This window comes from Glossina fuscipes, unplaced genomic scaffold, assembly GCF_014805625.2.
Source record: "Glossina fuscipes isolate IAEA_lab_2018 unplaced genomic scaffold, Yale_Gfus_2 0, whole genome shotgun sequence".
Classification (NCBI taxonomy): Eukaryota; Metazoa; Arthropoda; class Insecta; order Diptera; family Glossinidae; genus Glossina; species Glossina fuscipes.
Window position 1 is genome coordinate 33856710 of NW_023998414.1, and position 15856 is coordinate 33872565.

Here is a 15856-nt window from a genome sequence, read left to right on the forward strand (position 1 = left end):
TCCATGTGCGCGGGCAAGGGTACAAGTTTTTTTATTTTAATTAACCAGCTACGTTAACATGATATTATATGCTTCCACCAACGTACATACAAATTCTTGCTCTATTAATTTAGCAAGCGTAAATAAAACACCCACCTGTTTTAATAAAGTTTTAAGGTAGTTGAGAAACAGCAACACGAAAAAATCGAAGCGAAAAAAAAGTGATAAAAAAGAGGAGTTGTTCACTTTTCGTATCTTACAGAGAAATTAAAATTAACGATTTGCTGTGCAAGAGTAACTATTTAGAATTAATACTAATTAATAATATATTGCACTGACTTTTTAAAAAATTTAAATGATTTTGTTAGTTAATAGAAATGAAGAATTTCACCAAAATATTGTATAGAATAATATTATTCGCTATAAACTGGATGAGGTCAGTCAAAAAACAAACTTATAAAAAAAGTAATGTAATGCGTCAGGAGTTGCCATATTGCAAAGAATTCATTACAGTATTATTAGTTTTGTGGAAATTATTTCGCTAAAAAATTAATAGTTCGTAAATAACGACCCTGTTTAAAAAACCCAGTATTTTTGTAAAGCTTTTTGTGTTTGTTTTATGTAGAGCTAATACCATGTGTGTGAATTTCGTACGGCGTATGGTTGTTGTTGCAAATTCTAATTTTTGTTTACATTCGCCCGCGCACGTGCTAATGAGTACATTTGAAAAGTAAAGGCCATAACCATTTCCAGATGATTGCCAACAAATATTTAATCGTAGGAAACAGTCATGTAAAGTTTTTCAATGCATCAGGTATACAAAAAAAATAAACAGAATTGAATCTTTGTTTTGCCGACAGCTTTGAATTTTAACAGAATTGAATCCCTTTCGTCTGTTATTTAACAGAATTGAATCCCTTTAGTCTGTTAAGCTGAGCATTTAACATAGCTGATTGGCGTTAACATTTAAGTTGTTAAGTTGGGCACTTAACCATTTGTTTATTATAAGCGACTCTGTGCTTTGCCTTTCAACAGGGAATTTAGCGAGGGCGTTGTTTAATTCGATAATAAAAATTATGGCAGTGTAATATATATGTATGTATTATTATTATTATTATTATTATTTTAATTTTAGACTAATGAATTGAATTCTTAGACTAAAAAAAGAGACATTGAGCACTAGCAACACAGGCTATCGGCTCAGGTATATGTATGTATATATATGTATACATATTGAAGTTTTCAGAACATTTAGACTGCCATGAATGGCAAAAGAGCCTAAACGGTCGTCAAACTATAAGAGAATTTTAATATTTTTGTTTTATGATCATTGTTACGGAGGTAGTTCCGAAATTATAAAAACCGGTTCATGGCATTACAGCTTTCGAGGGCCTGTTAAAAACATCTGAATATGAAAACGTTAACTAGACTTAGGTAGCTTAGGTAATTGAAGAAGTCATATCTGAAAGTGCAGTTCAGCAGTTGCAATTAGTTCTGCATAAAAAATCCAATTTTTTTTAATTTACATTATTTTACTTTTTTTTATAACTATTTCTTTTTTTTTTGGGAAATTTTTAAATTTGCACACAAAAAACACACTTGTAAGAAGCTTTATGCTTTGCTTTGCTTTTTGCTAAATCTTCACTTTTTAAAACACTTGCTTTGTTTTCTCTCTGAAATCCGTTAGCGGTTTTTTTCTTTTACATTGTTTACAAAAAAACTCAACAAATGCTGCATAAATTCTACATAAATTCTGATTAAAATGCCATCCACAATACTTGTTATATCCACAAATGCCACAATAGCTACGTATATTTCCTCTTGCAAAACTTCTTTGGCGCTTAATTTAAATTATTATATAAAAAATTAGTTTAGTTTATATTAAAACAGAAAATTTATTATATTGGCAGTACAAAGAGGAGCTCTTTCGGGAACGGACATTTAGAGTATGTTAAGGAGTTAAAGGGGTCAGCCCAGTGCAGCGCTTTAACAGTCGATTTTCTAATGTCGATATATATTTCTCAATCCGTTTTGAAAAATTACAAAGTATAGAATGTGCAAATTCAATCTTAGACCTGACTAAAGCTTTGCACATAGTCAAAGCTTTTTTGGTAGGCAAGCCTGACTGACTGTTAGTCATACGTTTGATGATATTGCATCCAGATTGACAATCTTTGAAGGCCTTTTCATAGTTCCCACGAAGAGTTACGCCGTCATTTAAAATTCTATCAAGAAATCGACGAGATTGCACCTGATTAACTATAGTTCCTTTGATAAAGAGGCTGATTTCGCGTTTAGAACCTTTGGCAATAAATAAATATAATTTGTTTTGGTGGGGTTCAAATATAAATTAAGATCGACGCATGCATCGAGAAAAAGGTTAGCTTTTATCGAGAGATTATTCACAGCCACTGAAAAAGTTGAATCCGCAGATACAGTTAAAAAATCATCTTAATCGTCATATTGAAAAATGTGAGCTTTGTCATCTTGAAGATCGTGCAAAATAGCTGTGTATATATATTGAAGAGTATGGGAGGCAAGGAACTGCTTTCGGGAATACCATCGTACACTTCCATTTTTTCTGTACTCATTACCAAAACACGCTTGGATAAAAAATTTAGTATCCAAAGTCATATTTGAGGAGGAATTGAAAAGTTTAAAAGAGTTTTACCAAGCTTAAACGAGTTGACAAAATCAGAGGCTTTGCTGATGTCCAGTAAAAGCATAACAGCCATTTTACCAGTTTTTTTTTAAAGTGGCTATGAGAAAAGATAGTTCATTAACGCACACATTCATAGATTTGCGTTTTTGATAGGCATAAGAACGAGCTGGAAAAATGTTCCCAGTTGTCAAGAAATCGATTAGTCTCTCCTTGACCATGATATTGATAATCTGTCTGAATACAGATATTAGCGAAATGCACCTGAAGTTGCTTGGGAACTACTTTGATACATCGCAAATCTAATAATTAATAGACCAGTAGTTGTTAATCGCATGCAAGAAGATACTTAAACTTCCTCCAGACAGTGCTCTGACCATGTCATACTAAACTCCATCACAACCTGCAGCAGTAGCTGAATGCCCAGTAGGGTGTATTGGTAAGACTATTAAGAGGAATTGAAGGTATTGTAATTAGATTGACACTTGGAATATAGCTCTTTAGAATATCCAAGTATCTTTTATTATCCTGGTCATTCCACACCATTCCATATTTTCCATTCAAATGTCGATGACCATTGTAACTCCAGAAGAAAAGCAAGTTGCCACTACCACATGACTCTTTAATCGTAATAGGTCTATTAATGCGAGCATTACAAGTCGATAACACTATTCATGCAATACTACGGAATTTTACAACGTTGTATTTTAATTAAGTAGTTAAGCGAATAATTACAGCTGTTAAAACATCAACAACATGAAGCAAAAACGTGCTCGGGAGCAACATAAATCGCAAAAGTCTTCTAAAAATATTTTGGATGAAGAAATTCTGCAATTGAAGAGTGCATATCAGGAGGTATCCTGTGCAAACGAAGAAGTGAAATCTTTTGCGGATCTTCCCCTTTGCCAGAAAACTCTGAAGGGCCTGTCGGAAGCTAAATATGTCCGACCGACTGAAATACAGCGGGAAAGTATTTTACCTGCATTGCAAGGCAAAGACATTTTGGCCGCGGCTATAACAGGAAGCGGAAAAACTTTAGCTTTTCTTATACCGGTAAATAGATTGAAATTAATATAAAGCTTTCGCATTTAAGATTGATATGTTTGTTTTTTTTTCAGGTGTTGGAACACCTTTACGTAAGCAAATGGTCCCGTCTAGACGGTGTGGCTGCTATTATTATCTCACCGACACGTGAGTTAGCGTATCAAATATTTGAAACATTGAAACGTGTAGGTAAATATCATGATTTTTCTGCGGGTTTGATTATTGGCGGCAAAAATCTAAAATTTGAACGTAAGCGGATGGATCAATGCAATATATTGATATGTACACCTGGACGTCTGTTGCAACATATGGATGAGAATCCTCTCTTCGATGCTACCACTATGGAGGTGTTGGTTTTGGATGAAGCTGATCGCTGCTTGGATATGGGTTTTGAAAAAACCCTAAATGCTATAATAGAAAATTTTCCTCCGACCCGACAAACGCTACTATTCTCCGCTACCCAAACGAATTCACTAAAGGATTTAGCTCGATTGAATTTACAGCAAGCGGTACATATAGGCTGTGGGAAGCCTGAGGAAAATAAATTGAAAAAACTACCAGCCCAGATGGTGCCTGAGCTACTACAGCAGAATTATGTGGTCGTAGCTCTTGAGGACAAAATAACTATGCTATGGTCTTTTATCAAGAATCATCTAAAACAGAAAATTATTGTATTTCTGGCGAGTTGCAAACAAGTTAAATACATTTATGAAATTTTCTGCAAGCTGCGTCCTGGCATTAGTCTGTTAGCTTTGTATGGTACGTTACATCAAGATCGTCGTATAGCGATTTATAACGATTTCGTGAAAAAGAGCAATGTTGTTCTCTTCGCCACGGATATAGCCTCCAGAGGCCTTGATTTTCCATCCGTAAACTGGGTTATACAGCTGGACTGTCCTGAAGACGTTACTCAGTATATACATAGAGCGGGACGTTCCGCGCGAAATAAATCACGCGGCGAAAGTCTTTTAGTTTTATTGCCTTCGGAAGAAGAAGCCATGGTAGCTGAACTGGAGAGACAATTTATCACTATACGCAATATAATGATCGATCCTAAAAAGCTATTCTCTCCACGTGCCAAAATTGAAGCATTTCTTGCTCAAAATCCTGAGTTGAAATCTTCAGCTCAGCGGGCATTTGTGGCGTATATTAAATCAATTTTTTTAATGAAAAACAAAAAGATTTTTAATGTCAAGGCCTTAGACATGGAAGCATATGCTAAATCTTTGGGTTTAATATTGACACCACGTGTACGTTTCCTTGAACGTTTCCTGAAAAAGCAAAATAACAAAGAAACAGAAAATCTCACCGATAAAAAGGAAACGCAAGAAGATTCGTCTAATTTTAAAGTTTTTCATAATAATGATTCTGAGAGCGATGATGAAGAATTGTTAACACTGAAACGGGCCAATCATGCTATTGAAGATGGTGCAGCATTAAGTGACGAAGAAGATTTACCTGCCCCCGTTTTACGCAAGAAAGACAAATTGCTTACTAAAGCAAGTTTAGCTAAAAAAGCGCTGAAAAAGAAACTCCAAGTCAATGAAAAACGTATATTCGATGACGATGGCAACGAGATTGTCGATCATCGCAAACAATTGCAATCAACATTGGCCAAAGAATATGACGACAAGCTTAAAGTAAGCGGGGGAATTGACATTGGAATGGCCAAAGAAATGCTGCAGGAAGAAGATAAGTACGATAAACAACGTTTCAGAGAATTGGTTAAGAGAAGACATAAAAAACTTAAAGAGAAATTGAAAAGTGCGGATGAACTTGACCGTAAAGGATCCGAAGAAGAACAAAATAACAGTAGTAGCAGTAGAGAAGAAGAAGAAGAAGAAGAAAACGATAACACCAGTGTTGATTTATCGTGGCTGCCTGATCCAAAGAAGATATATAAAGGGCAAGGAACGAATTTATCCTCCGATACAGACGAAGAAAAAGTCGAAAGCGAACATAATTCTCGCAAAGTCTCTAACAGCAGCATTTCTGATGACGAGAGTGAAGATACCGAGCTGGAAGAACCTGCCAACAAAAAATCTAAAGTCACTTCAAAACTCTCTTTGAATGATGCAGAAGTTATTGCCGCCCAATTATTAGCTTACACTAACTAAGAGATTTTCTTATCACTACAATTTTCTCATTTTCAATATATTCGAAGCAAAATCGAGTCATAATAGATCGCATGCAATCTACTTTCATCAAGTATGCTATGGAATGACAAGTATTATGGAATTAATCTGCATAAATGCTGTGTTAAAACTTCTTGGACTCAATCAACTATGTCAATATTGGAATTTCTTTAATAGCTCGCATCCTCTTTTGGGTGAGAGAGGGAGGGAGAGAGAGAGAGAGAGAGAGAGAGATTGTGCACTCTGAAGAACTTTAAATAAATCTATTTTTTTATTACAGCAATCGATTCCAAATAATTTAAACGAGTCTATCCGTCAACTGTAGGCCGCAATTTTTAATACGTTTTGGCAAAGCGACCGATTACATATATAGAAGATCGATTTTATGAAATCATTTATGTCGCGTCTCACGTTAATTGTGGGGCGACGATTAGTGTCGATTTTTAACGAAAATATTAATCTATTTTCCGGCAAATTCATTTTCTTTATTAGAAAAAACCTGACGAATTTATAATGTTTTTGAGGGTTCTTTGAATTTCAAGATATTTCCCATGTTGCTCACTAGTCAAGCTATACTATGGATAGGCATTTTCAACAACTGCATAGACCTTGTGTGATATTAACGCTAATCAACCAAATAATTCGACGCCTTCGCATATAATCTGCTTTTGAACTTTACTCAACGTTTCCTATAAATTTAAAATATATACAACAATATGTATATGTTAGGGATAGACCATCATCGCTGCTGTTATAGTTTTCATATTTCCTTTAGAAACTATTTAAATAAATAAAATTTTCGCTGCCAAATCTATAACTAAAGACTTTTAACAATATTTATATATATATATATATATCTGTAGACCTTTTTCAGAATATTTCATTTAATACGAAAAATACATTTCATATGTATGTTATTCTTTCGATAGCAATAGTTTATAATAAAGTATTGCACTTGCAACGCATTCACTTTATAGTGGAACAAAGAAGATAACTGGATGTTATACTAATGGGTGTCAGAATGTTTCCTTTCTATTTTTTATTTACTTGTGCTTGAAAAATTTTTACTGTTACTGATCAATTACACAATAGGAAATCTGCGGAATTCTGCGGATTGATTCAAAATCAATCAATACTCGTAGCTTAATCAATAGTCATTAATTTGACGCGACTGTTTACATTCCGACCTCAGTAAATCCTACTTGCGTATGTATTGCATAAGCCGAACTGAATGAACACATTTTATTATTATGCCCACCACTGCAGGGGAGGGGGGGAGGGTGGGGAAACTTCAGGGATCAGCTTGAAATTCAGAATTGATTTAACCGTGTCTGTCCGTCTGTGCGGTATTTGTTGTTGCCACTCTCCTGGTCACAAAAATGTAAATATCGACTTCAAATTTTGCTAGAAAATTTCTGCACGCAAGTTGCTATTGAAAATGAGCCAAATTTGATCAGAGCAGAAGCGCGCAATGGAACGTAAACTGAACGCAACTCAGATTTTTGTAACAAAAATTTTTGGATTTTTGCTCATTATTCGGACATTATTAAAATTAGAAGGCTGATATTTTTCACATTTACTTTACAAAATCCTCTACTCGTTGCATCCAAAAATGGAAAGAATCGTCCACGCCCACATAAAATTACGAGTAAATAAATTTTATTTTTTTCTTTCAATTTTTTGAGGTTTTATGCTTATTTATTATAATGCAAACATGATAGAATGTTTAAAACTGTTTTGTACATTCCGCAAATGAAGATATATTATCTGCTCAGAAATTGGCTTAATTCTAAAATGAATATGATAGACGACATCGCGATGAATTTTTTTCTTAATAATACCAGCGATATGGGCGTCAAATAAAAGAACTTGAAGAGTAAAATGCGAAAACGATAGTAGCCGGGTATGCGAGATTCGGTTCCCGTCGAATACAGCTAACTTTCTTACTTTTTTTTAAAATCAATCAATTTTTGTCAATTTGCAATGCATTAAGACGAACCCGAAATTACCCGACAAGCAGAAGCTTATATTAAAATCGTATTAATATGTCACATTGATCAGAAAAATATTTGTTTTGATCTCCTCCGAGTAGTATTTCTGGTTATTGCAAAAAAATTTTTGGAGATAGTAATAATAACAAAAGGAGGCAGATTAATCTTTGTCATCCGAAAAAAAAAAAAAAAACAAAAAAAATATCGATAAACTGAAGCCTTGGTACAAAAAAATTGGTTAAACACGTACTTTTTTACACGCAAAGAGAACAGCGGCAAACACCTTCGAGAGCCGCACTTTATCCCAGCTCGAAATATCTGCTGTTTGTTAATTATACTGGACACGTTCTATGGACAAGTTGGATGCACGTATGCTTAGGAATTATTTGAAAACTCTTAGTAGGTAGTCATCTAAATTTCGTTACAATAATTTTTGAGAATCATCGAAAGATTCTTTATGAAAATGTTCACAATTACTTCGCTGAACCCACCTAAGTAGGCAACCATGAGACGAAGAGTCTTGACTAATAACTCAATGGTCGTGGGTTCAAATCGCAAGTCCAGTAGAATTTTCAATGCCTTGGATGTTAGTGCTTTAAGACTTTAGTTTTTGAATTTATTCTCTGGCTAAATAAATAATAATAAATACTGTGCTGACACATACCTACACAGTTGCGGGAATATTTCATAAATTTGAAATATCGATCTGCCACGAGGTAATTATGAATTTCTCATTTTTTCTAATTTCTCTCTTGTTCATTAAAAATTGCTTTTATCTCCTCTTATCGGGCTACACATGGGTACATGAATAATTAATGGAAAGAAATTTTCTAATTTTTTATGCAAATGCGCATAAAAATGTTTCTTGGAATAAAAGCGTACATCATTCCACAGCTTAATTCTTCTTCTAGAAGAAATGGCTGTGTAGTAGAATGTGTAAAATTTCAGGGTAATCATATATATATATGAAGTGAATGAATCTTAATTGGCAAGTTGCACGCTGACGCGAAAATCAAGTTGTATATATGTCGCTCGCTAAAATCCGGCAATATTTTAAATGCTCGCTATAACAATTTCAGTTTCAATAATTTACTCTGACAGAATTTTATTTTAGAAGGCCGGAGAAACATCTCATTAACATTAGGGATCGTTACACTACACTGCTATCAAGAAATAAATAATAATAAAAAAGGAGAGAAAAGAAGACAATATGTATGTAAGATTAACATCTATTAAAATTTATGTATTTTTGCCCCTTTTTCTTTTTTTGAATCGCAGCTCACTGATTTGTTCAGTCAACTTCTACGAACTAATTTGTGTATATGTATGTAATAAATTGATGTAATTTAATGCATATTGAATTTTCTTTTCTTGTGTTTTGTTTTTCTACATATATAACATGTAAAAATATTAATTAATTAAATTAAATATATTTAAAAGTAATTAATAGTAATGGTAGCAAAAATTAATATATTACGAATGTAGTTGCGTTTGGTGTAACGAAGAAAAATTATAATAATAATTATATAAACCGAAAATGTATGACCGGCTAGATTAAGACGAATATCGAAAGAAAAAAATGAATTGTAAATGGCTATAGGGGATTAGGTAACATTTTACATCATGCCACCCATACCGCCCATACCACCCATTCCTCCCATACCAGCAGGTCCACTTTCTTCCTTTGGCAATTCTGTAACAACAGCTTCGGCAGTAGTCAAAAGAGAAGCTACACCAGAAGCGTCTGTAATCGCCGTACGCACCACCTATAATGTGTTACGATAATAACGAGATATATGATAAAAAGTTTCGAAAAACTTAATATGCGCAAAACGTACCTTTGTAGGATCGATTATACCTTTTTCGATTAGATTGCAATATTCACCTTTAAGGGCATCATAACCATAATCGCCTTCTTTGGTCTCAATCTTAGCTACAACCATAGCACCATCAACGCCAGCATTTTTGGCAATAGTCATGCAAGGCATGCGCAAGGCACGGCGCACAATTTCAATGCCCATATTTTGATCTTCATTTTGACCCTTTAAAGTTTCTAGTTTAGTAATACAACGCAACAATGCAGTTCCGCCGCCAGGTACGATACCCTCCTCAACTGCGGCACGAGTGGCATTAAGAGCATCATTAACACGATCTTTCTTTTCATTAACTTCCACCTCACTGGAACCGCCCACGCGCAATAAAGCTACACCAGCAGCGAGACGAGCTAAACGCTCTTGCAATTTCTCTTTTTCGTAATCGGAAGTGGTTTCAGCGATTTGATCTTTAATTTGTTCGACACGACGTTGAACATCCTCCCTTTTACCTTTACCTTTTAACAGTAATGTGTCATCTTTGGTAATAACTACCTCACCGATTTTACCCAAGTCGTTGATATTAATGTCTTCCAATTTGACTAGATTGGCATCGTCCCCGAATACAATACCACCAGTGGCAATAGCCATATCAGTGAGTGTAGATTTACGGTTGTCACCGAATCCCGGTGCTTTAACGGCCGCTACTTGCAAGCCAATCTTCAGTCGATTGACCACTAAAGTACTTAATGCTTCCCCGTCAATATCTTCGGCGACAATAACCAAAGGTTTGCGTTGCTGGTTGGCCAGTTCCAAAGCAGGTATAATACTTTGCACTGATGAGATTTTCTTTTCTGAGAACAGAACTAAAGCATCTTGAAATTCGACTTTAGCGCCCTTCGATGAATTTATGAAATATGGTGATATATATCCGCGATCGAATTTCATGCCTTCAATAACTTCCAATTCGTCGCTTAGAGTCTTGCCATCTTTAACAGTTATGACACCGTCGCGTCCAACTTTTTTCATGGCCTCACTTATCAAATTACCAATGTTATGATCGCCATTAGCTGAAATCGTAGCTACTTGAGCTATTTCTTCGGGGGTGCTAACTGGACGTGACATGGTCTTCAAATGATCCTTAACGGTATCAACGGCCATCATTACACCACGACGTATCTCCACGGGATTGGCACCTTTAGATATCTTTTCGAAGCCCTCTTTAGCAATGGCACGAGCCAATACAGTAGCTGTGGTAGTACCATCACCAGCTTCCTCATTGGTATTGTTGGCCACATCTTGAACCAATTTTGCACCGATATTTTGGAATTTATCTTTTAGTTCAATTGATTTAGCCACAGTAACACCATCCTTGGTGATCTTAGGCGAACCCCACGATTGTTCAATAATGACATTACGTCCTTTCGGGCCCATTGTCACGGCGACAGCGTCGGCTAGAACATCCACACCTTGCAGCATCATAGCACGAACCTCTGGACCAAATTTCACATCCTTGGCATAGCCACGCACGGCTAATTGGTGTCTAATTCCTGAGCGAGCAAGTGTAGCTGATAAACGCAACATCTATTGATTTCAAAAAGGCAAATTTATTTCGACATTCATCGCAACTCATACAAAAATATTAGATGACCGATTAACTCAAATATTGTCCATACCTATTAGTCACAGCTAGACTATAACACTACAAGGTCGTTTACTATGTTTTTTTTTCTGTCAAATTGATCCCCATCACGATTAAAGCGACATTAAGGAATATAGAAACAGAGGGAGAAAAGAATAATAATATTTCCAATTCTATGGTTTTTAAGCGGAAGACTGCTCAGTTTTCAATTATAAAACCTTATATTATTTTAAATACGAATGACCGAAAACACACCATCGCAAACATATTCAATCGATAAATTAAAGGGCAGTGCGAAGCATGTCGCCGCCAGTTGTGACCTTGATTATACAATTAAGACTAGAAATGTCATTTGAATTTTTTTTTAGAATTGAATATTGACATTATTGGGCTCTCGCTGCATTTGGGATTTTATTGCTTTGCTCAGTTAAATTTTATAAGAGATTTTCCATAGGTATAATTTAGAGATTTAAAGAAACAATTCGATAGAGTAACAAATTTTTCCGATTTAGAGCTCGTCACGTTATTCGAATGACACCAAAATTATTTTTCGTCTTACTTTTTTATCTTGTCTCTCGACACTTATGAAGAATTCAAAACTTGCGATTCAAATTCCTTACCTTGTTTATAATTTCCATACGAATCATGTAGCTTTCAAAATTTGATAAATAACATATATACAAAATGGATTGCAAACAGTTTTGAATTATTCAACGAGAGTTAATTTGGCGTGAAGTTCGAGAGAAGTTCCAATGCCTAACACCCAGGAAGTTATTCAAGCGATATAGGAAATTCATAAAATATATATAACTTAGATAAGTTCCCAATAAGAAATTTCAGAAATTGAGATTGTATGTTATATGGCATCGTTTATTTTACAGTTAGGACAGTCGGATTGGGACTAACAAGAAACTAGAATCTTGCGACATTAAAAAATCTCTCAACATATTATACAATATAGGCTGTATGATCGGAAAAAATGAAAGAATTTTATTTGCCATCTGTAGGTAAACTCTCATATTATTATTATATTAGCAGATAGTCTTCATCTTCATTTGCAATGCGGTCAGCAAATGAGAGATAAGCACTTCAATAATACATTCAAAGAAAACTTCTTATTAACCATGTGGGATAATGTTGTATTGTTGTACAGGTCCTGCTAAACGAGCCGAGGGGTAATAAATATTAAACAAATACAAATATAAATGTGTACGGGCATAGCACATTTTACCCGCATATTGCAGTTTTGCGGCACATGGCTCGGCAATTTCAATTTGTAAAATCTCTTCCTTCACTTTAATCATGAAGAAAATTTATGAAAATATATGTATGTGTAGATATGTATATACGTATATATATGTATATATATACATATACATATATATAGATGATGACATTTCAATTTTTTTTCATAATTTATCTAAATTTAATTTCTGGACCGCGTGACAAACATTCTTTTAAATAATTAAATAATTTTAATAGCTTGAATGAAATTTCTAGAAATCTATTTTCTACGAAGCTTACCACCCCGGTCTCCAATTGACACACTACACATTTTGCATCGTGCTTCTTATGTAATCTTATAAGCTATCGAATAAGAAAATGTTCTGAGAAATTATTTTCATATTACTTACTTTTCTTTGTATATTTATATTTTCTCCTTTCTTTTTTGTATAAAAAACTTTACACTAAACGTATTAAATCTCGTATCAGATTTTCTTAAAAATTCTCACAAATTTTTCGCTAGGCGTGCAAGTACAGAAATGGCTACTGTTGAAATTGACTGCTTTCACAACTCACAGAAGACCAGAATAATCTGACACAAGCACGTTTATTTGCCCGGTAGTTTGCTGTCAACTTGCAAAGTTTTCTCTCAGTGTTGCCACGTTCGCCGTATTATTAAATTTTACATATCCCAAATTCTGCGATAATGGGGAAATCTTAAAAAGAATTAATGATTTAGAAAGAGTTTCAATGATTGCTTACGACATCGTGTTTGCGGTAGGCGAAAATATTATACGAAAGAGATATAGCATTTTGGATAGAAAGCTAACATAAATGCAGAAAAAAATGAAATAAGTCGTACACTGCAAAAGGATTTCGTAAACACTTATTGGAAATAAATGTGAATAACTGCTGCACAAAAAAACCGATTATTTTACTTATGCATGATACGAAGAACACAACCCCAGCACACATGAAAATCTGTAATAAACGTAAGTAAAACGAAATGAAATGTAAATTTTCCAAATTTTCAATTATTATATTACAGGTACGATAAAAATAAAAGGAAATAAATAAAACATAAACTAAATAGTTAAATATAGAATATGGTTAAAAAAATAAATTGTAAAAAATTTCACTTTAGCAATATAATTTTAATTGAATTGAGGCAAGACTCTTAAAACATCAAAAGAAGATTTTTAGCGGAGATGGTAATTACTGTAGCATATAATTTAAGAACTTTAAAGAGAAAAACAAATTAATTTAGACGAGATTACTATTGGAAAAAGTGTGCTACAGTAAAAAAAGAAAAATATAATCATAACGATATTTTTATTAAAATTTGCTCAATTTGTGCGATTAAGTTTTAAGACTTGTTTATCCTATATTTAAAGTGAGAAATTGATTGAAACGCTTAGGATGTGGTAATACTAATGTTGGGTCTCAAGTGCTCATATTTACTCAATAAAATGCTACGCCGTAATAAGTGAAACAAGTATAGCTTTTAGTTTTCCAGTTTTTTTAGCTCGTTATTTGCACGTCAGGCAAGCAAGACAAATTTTTTACGTTTTCGTTCATCCGTTTCCTTTCATGTCGTCATATTTTCTTAACCGAGGTTTTTCATAATTAATTGGTGTAAGCTTTCTATCAAGACTCTGCATAGCCAAGACTATCATAGTCAGTCAACTTTCCTTAAAAAATGTAAAAGAGGGAGCCGTGTGAAAACGCTTTCGGCCCTAAGCAAGCAAAGTATTACATTAACGTTTACTTTATTTGGAATTAAGCTTAGAAACTAAACTACTTGAAAAAAATAGTTTTTATTTCCTCAGTATAACGTAATTTTCGCAAGTCTTTGTTTAGCATAGAAATAAGTTCCGTTAATACGCCAATTAATCAAGAATAAAAAATATTTTCACGATTTTTGTTTGTTTAAGTATAAAAAATAAAAAAATCAATCTTAGTGTTCATTTACAAACAACCAACTGTCTTTCTTCAAGTTAAAATCTTTACGTTTCATTTTTAATTAATTTTTAATAAAATCAATCCGTTAAATTAAAAATCAGTTAACGCAAGGGGTCACTCGAAACTACGAAGCAAACAAATGTGAATAAAAAGCGCGAAATAGACAATGAAATGTAATTTGAAATCCATAGCATATATGAGTGGTATATATTATCTTGAAGCATCTAATTTTAACCTTCTCTACCCACAACTACACACAAGTTGCAATTTTTGAGTTATTTTTACGAAATCTGGTGCAATGAAGTGCTCTGGCCCAAGGACAATTAACCATTGAAAACGAATTTGATTGGACCATCCTTGCAAGAATCCAGTAAGGTAAACATTTTGAAACCTCTCTCATAAGACAGCTGCTACGAAAAGTAAGTCTTTATGCGACAAGGAAGACGCCTTTTTAATGTTTTATGATATAAAATTGCCTACAACAACAATTTGACATGGAAATGAACTGTGGGAAATTTTGGTCACAAAGGTCGATTTTGTGGACCCCAAGCTATATTAATTTTCTCATACAAAATTTTTAATGCTTTGCAATGAAAGTATAATGAAAAATAAGATTTCTGAAAAAAATATTAATTTTGGAAAATTTAGACGGATCCCATATGAGAACTTTAATGAAAGATATGCCTTTACAGGGAAACAATGTATAATTTTTTAATGAATGAAAAACTGTATTAAGCGATATGGTATGTGGTCCCGATTTTACGTCCGGACATAGCTTACTGTAAAACCATTGTTACTCCTGAGTACGATATACATATGATATAATATACAAAGTATATCAAGCGTAAAGGACTTCACTATTTATAGTTTTGTTAGAGAGTCTTTCAATTGACATCTGAATCCATAACATATTAATAACCAGATTGGGTTAGCTGCCGGAGTGCTTGAGTACTATTTTCCTGCATTCCGAAAAATCACTAATCAAATCGGACACATTTTATTCGAACGTTATCTCATTCTATATATTAAGTCTCCAAGTATCACACATAGACTTAAGGTATGTATGTGAGCACAAAAAAGTAATAGAATAATAATATTCGAAGATGTTGCTGGACATATGCGTAAGTATTAAAAAAATATATATATAGTTTTGAAAAATGTCAAAAAAGTAACAATCGTGATATCATTCCCGCGCGGCGTCTGTCATTTAAGGGGCTCCGAGCTAAATAGTGCAAATTTGAATATAAAAAGAATACAAAAATGTACATATCTATAGCTAGAGATATAGATAAGTGATTTATAAATATTGTTTTTTAACCGGCAGGTTTTTTTTTTTATATAATACAATAATTTTGTAATTAATTTGTTGGAAATTCCCTGCTCATGTCTCTTCACAATGTTCTTTTAAA

General features: G+C 33.7%; 2 protein-coding genes across 2 annotated transcripts; one reads left to right on the forward strand and one right to left on the reverse strand.

Moving 5' to 3' along the window:
- The first annotated feature begins 3384 nt into the window (after nucleotides 1-3384).
- Nucleotides 3385-6666, forward strand: LOC119643657 (probable ATP-dependent RNA helicase DDX10). Its single transcript, XM_038043055.1, has 2 exons — nucleotides 3385-3691; nucleotides 3757-6666. Exons 1-2 carry the CDS (start codon nucleotides 3395-3397, stop codon nucleotides 5797-5799), a joined length of 2340 nt encoding a protein of 779 aa, XP_037898983.1. The 5' UTR covers nucleotides 3385-3394; the 3' UTR covers nucleotides 5800-6666.
- Nucleotides 6667-9208: 2542 nt separating this feature from the next.
- Nucleotides 9209-13090, reverse strand: LOC119638636 (heat shock protein 60A). Its single transcript, XM_038035538.1, has 3 exons — nucleotides 12896-13090; nucleotides 9647-11203; nucleotides 9209-9574 (listed from the first exon to the last, which is right to left on the reverse strand). Exons 2-3 carry the CDS (start codon nucleotides 11201-11203, stop codon nucleotides 9425-9427), a joined length of 1707 nt encoding a protein of 568 aa, XP_037891466.1. The 5' UTR covers nucleotides 12896-13090; the 3' UTR covers nucleotides 9209-9424.
- Between the last annotated feature and the right edge of the window lie 2766 nt (nucleotides 13091-15856).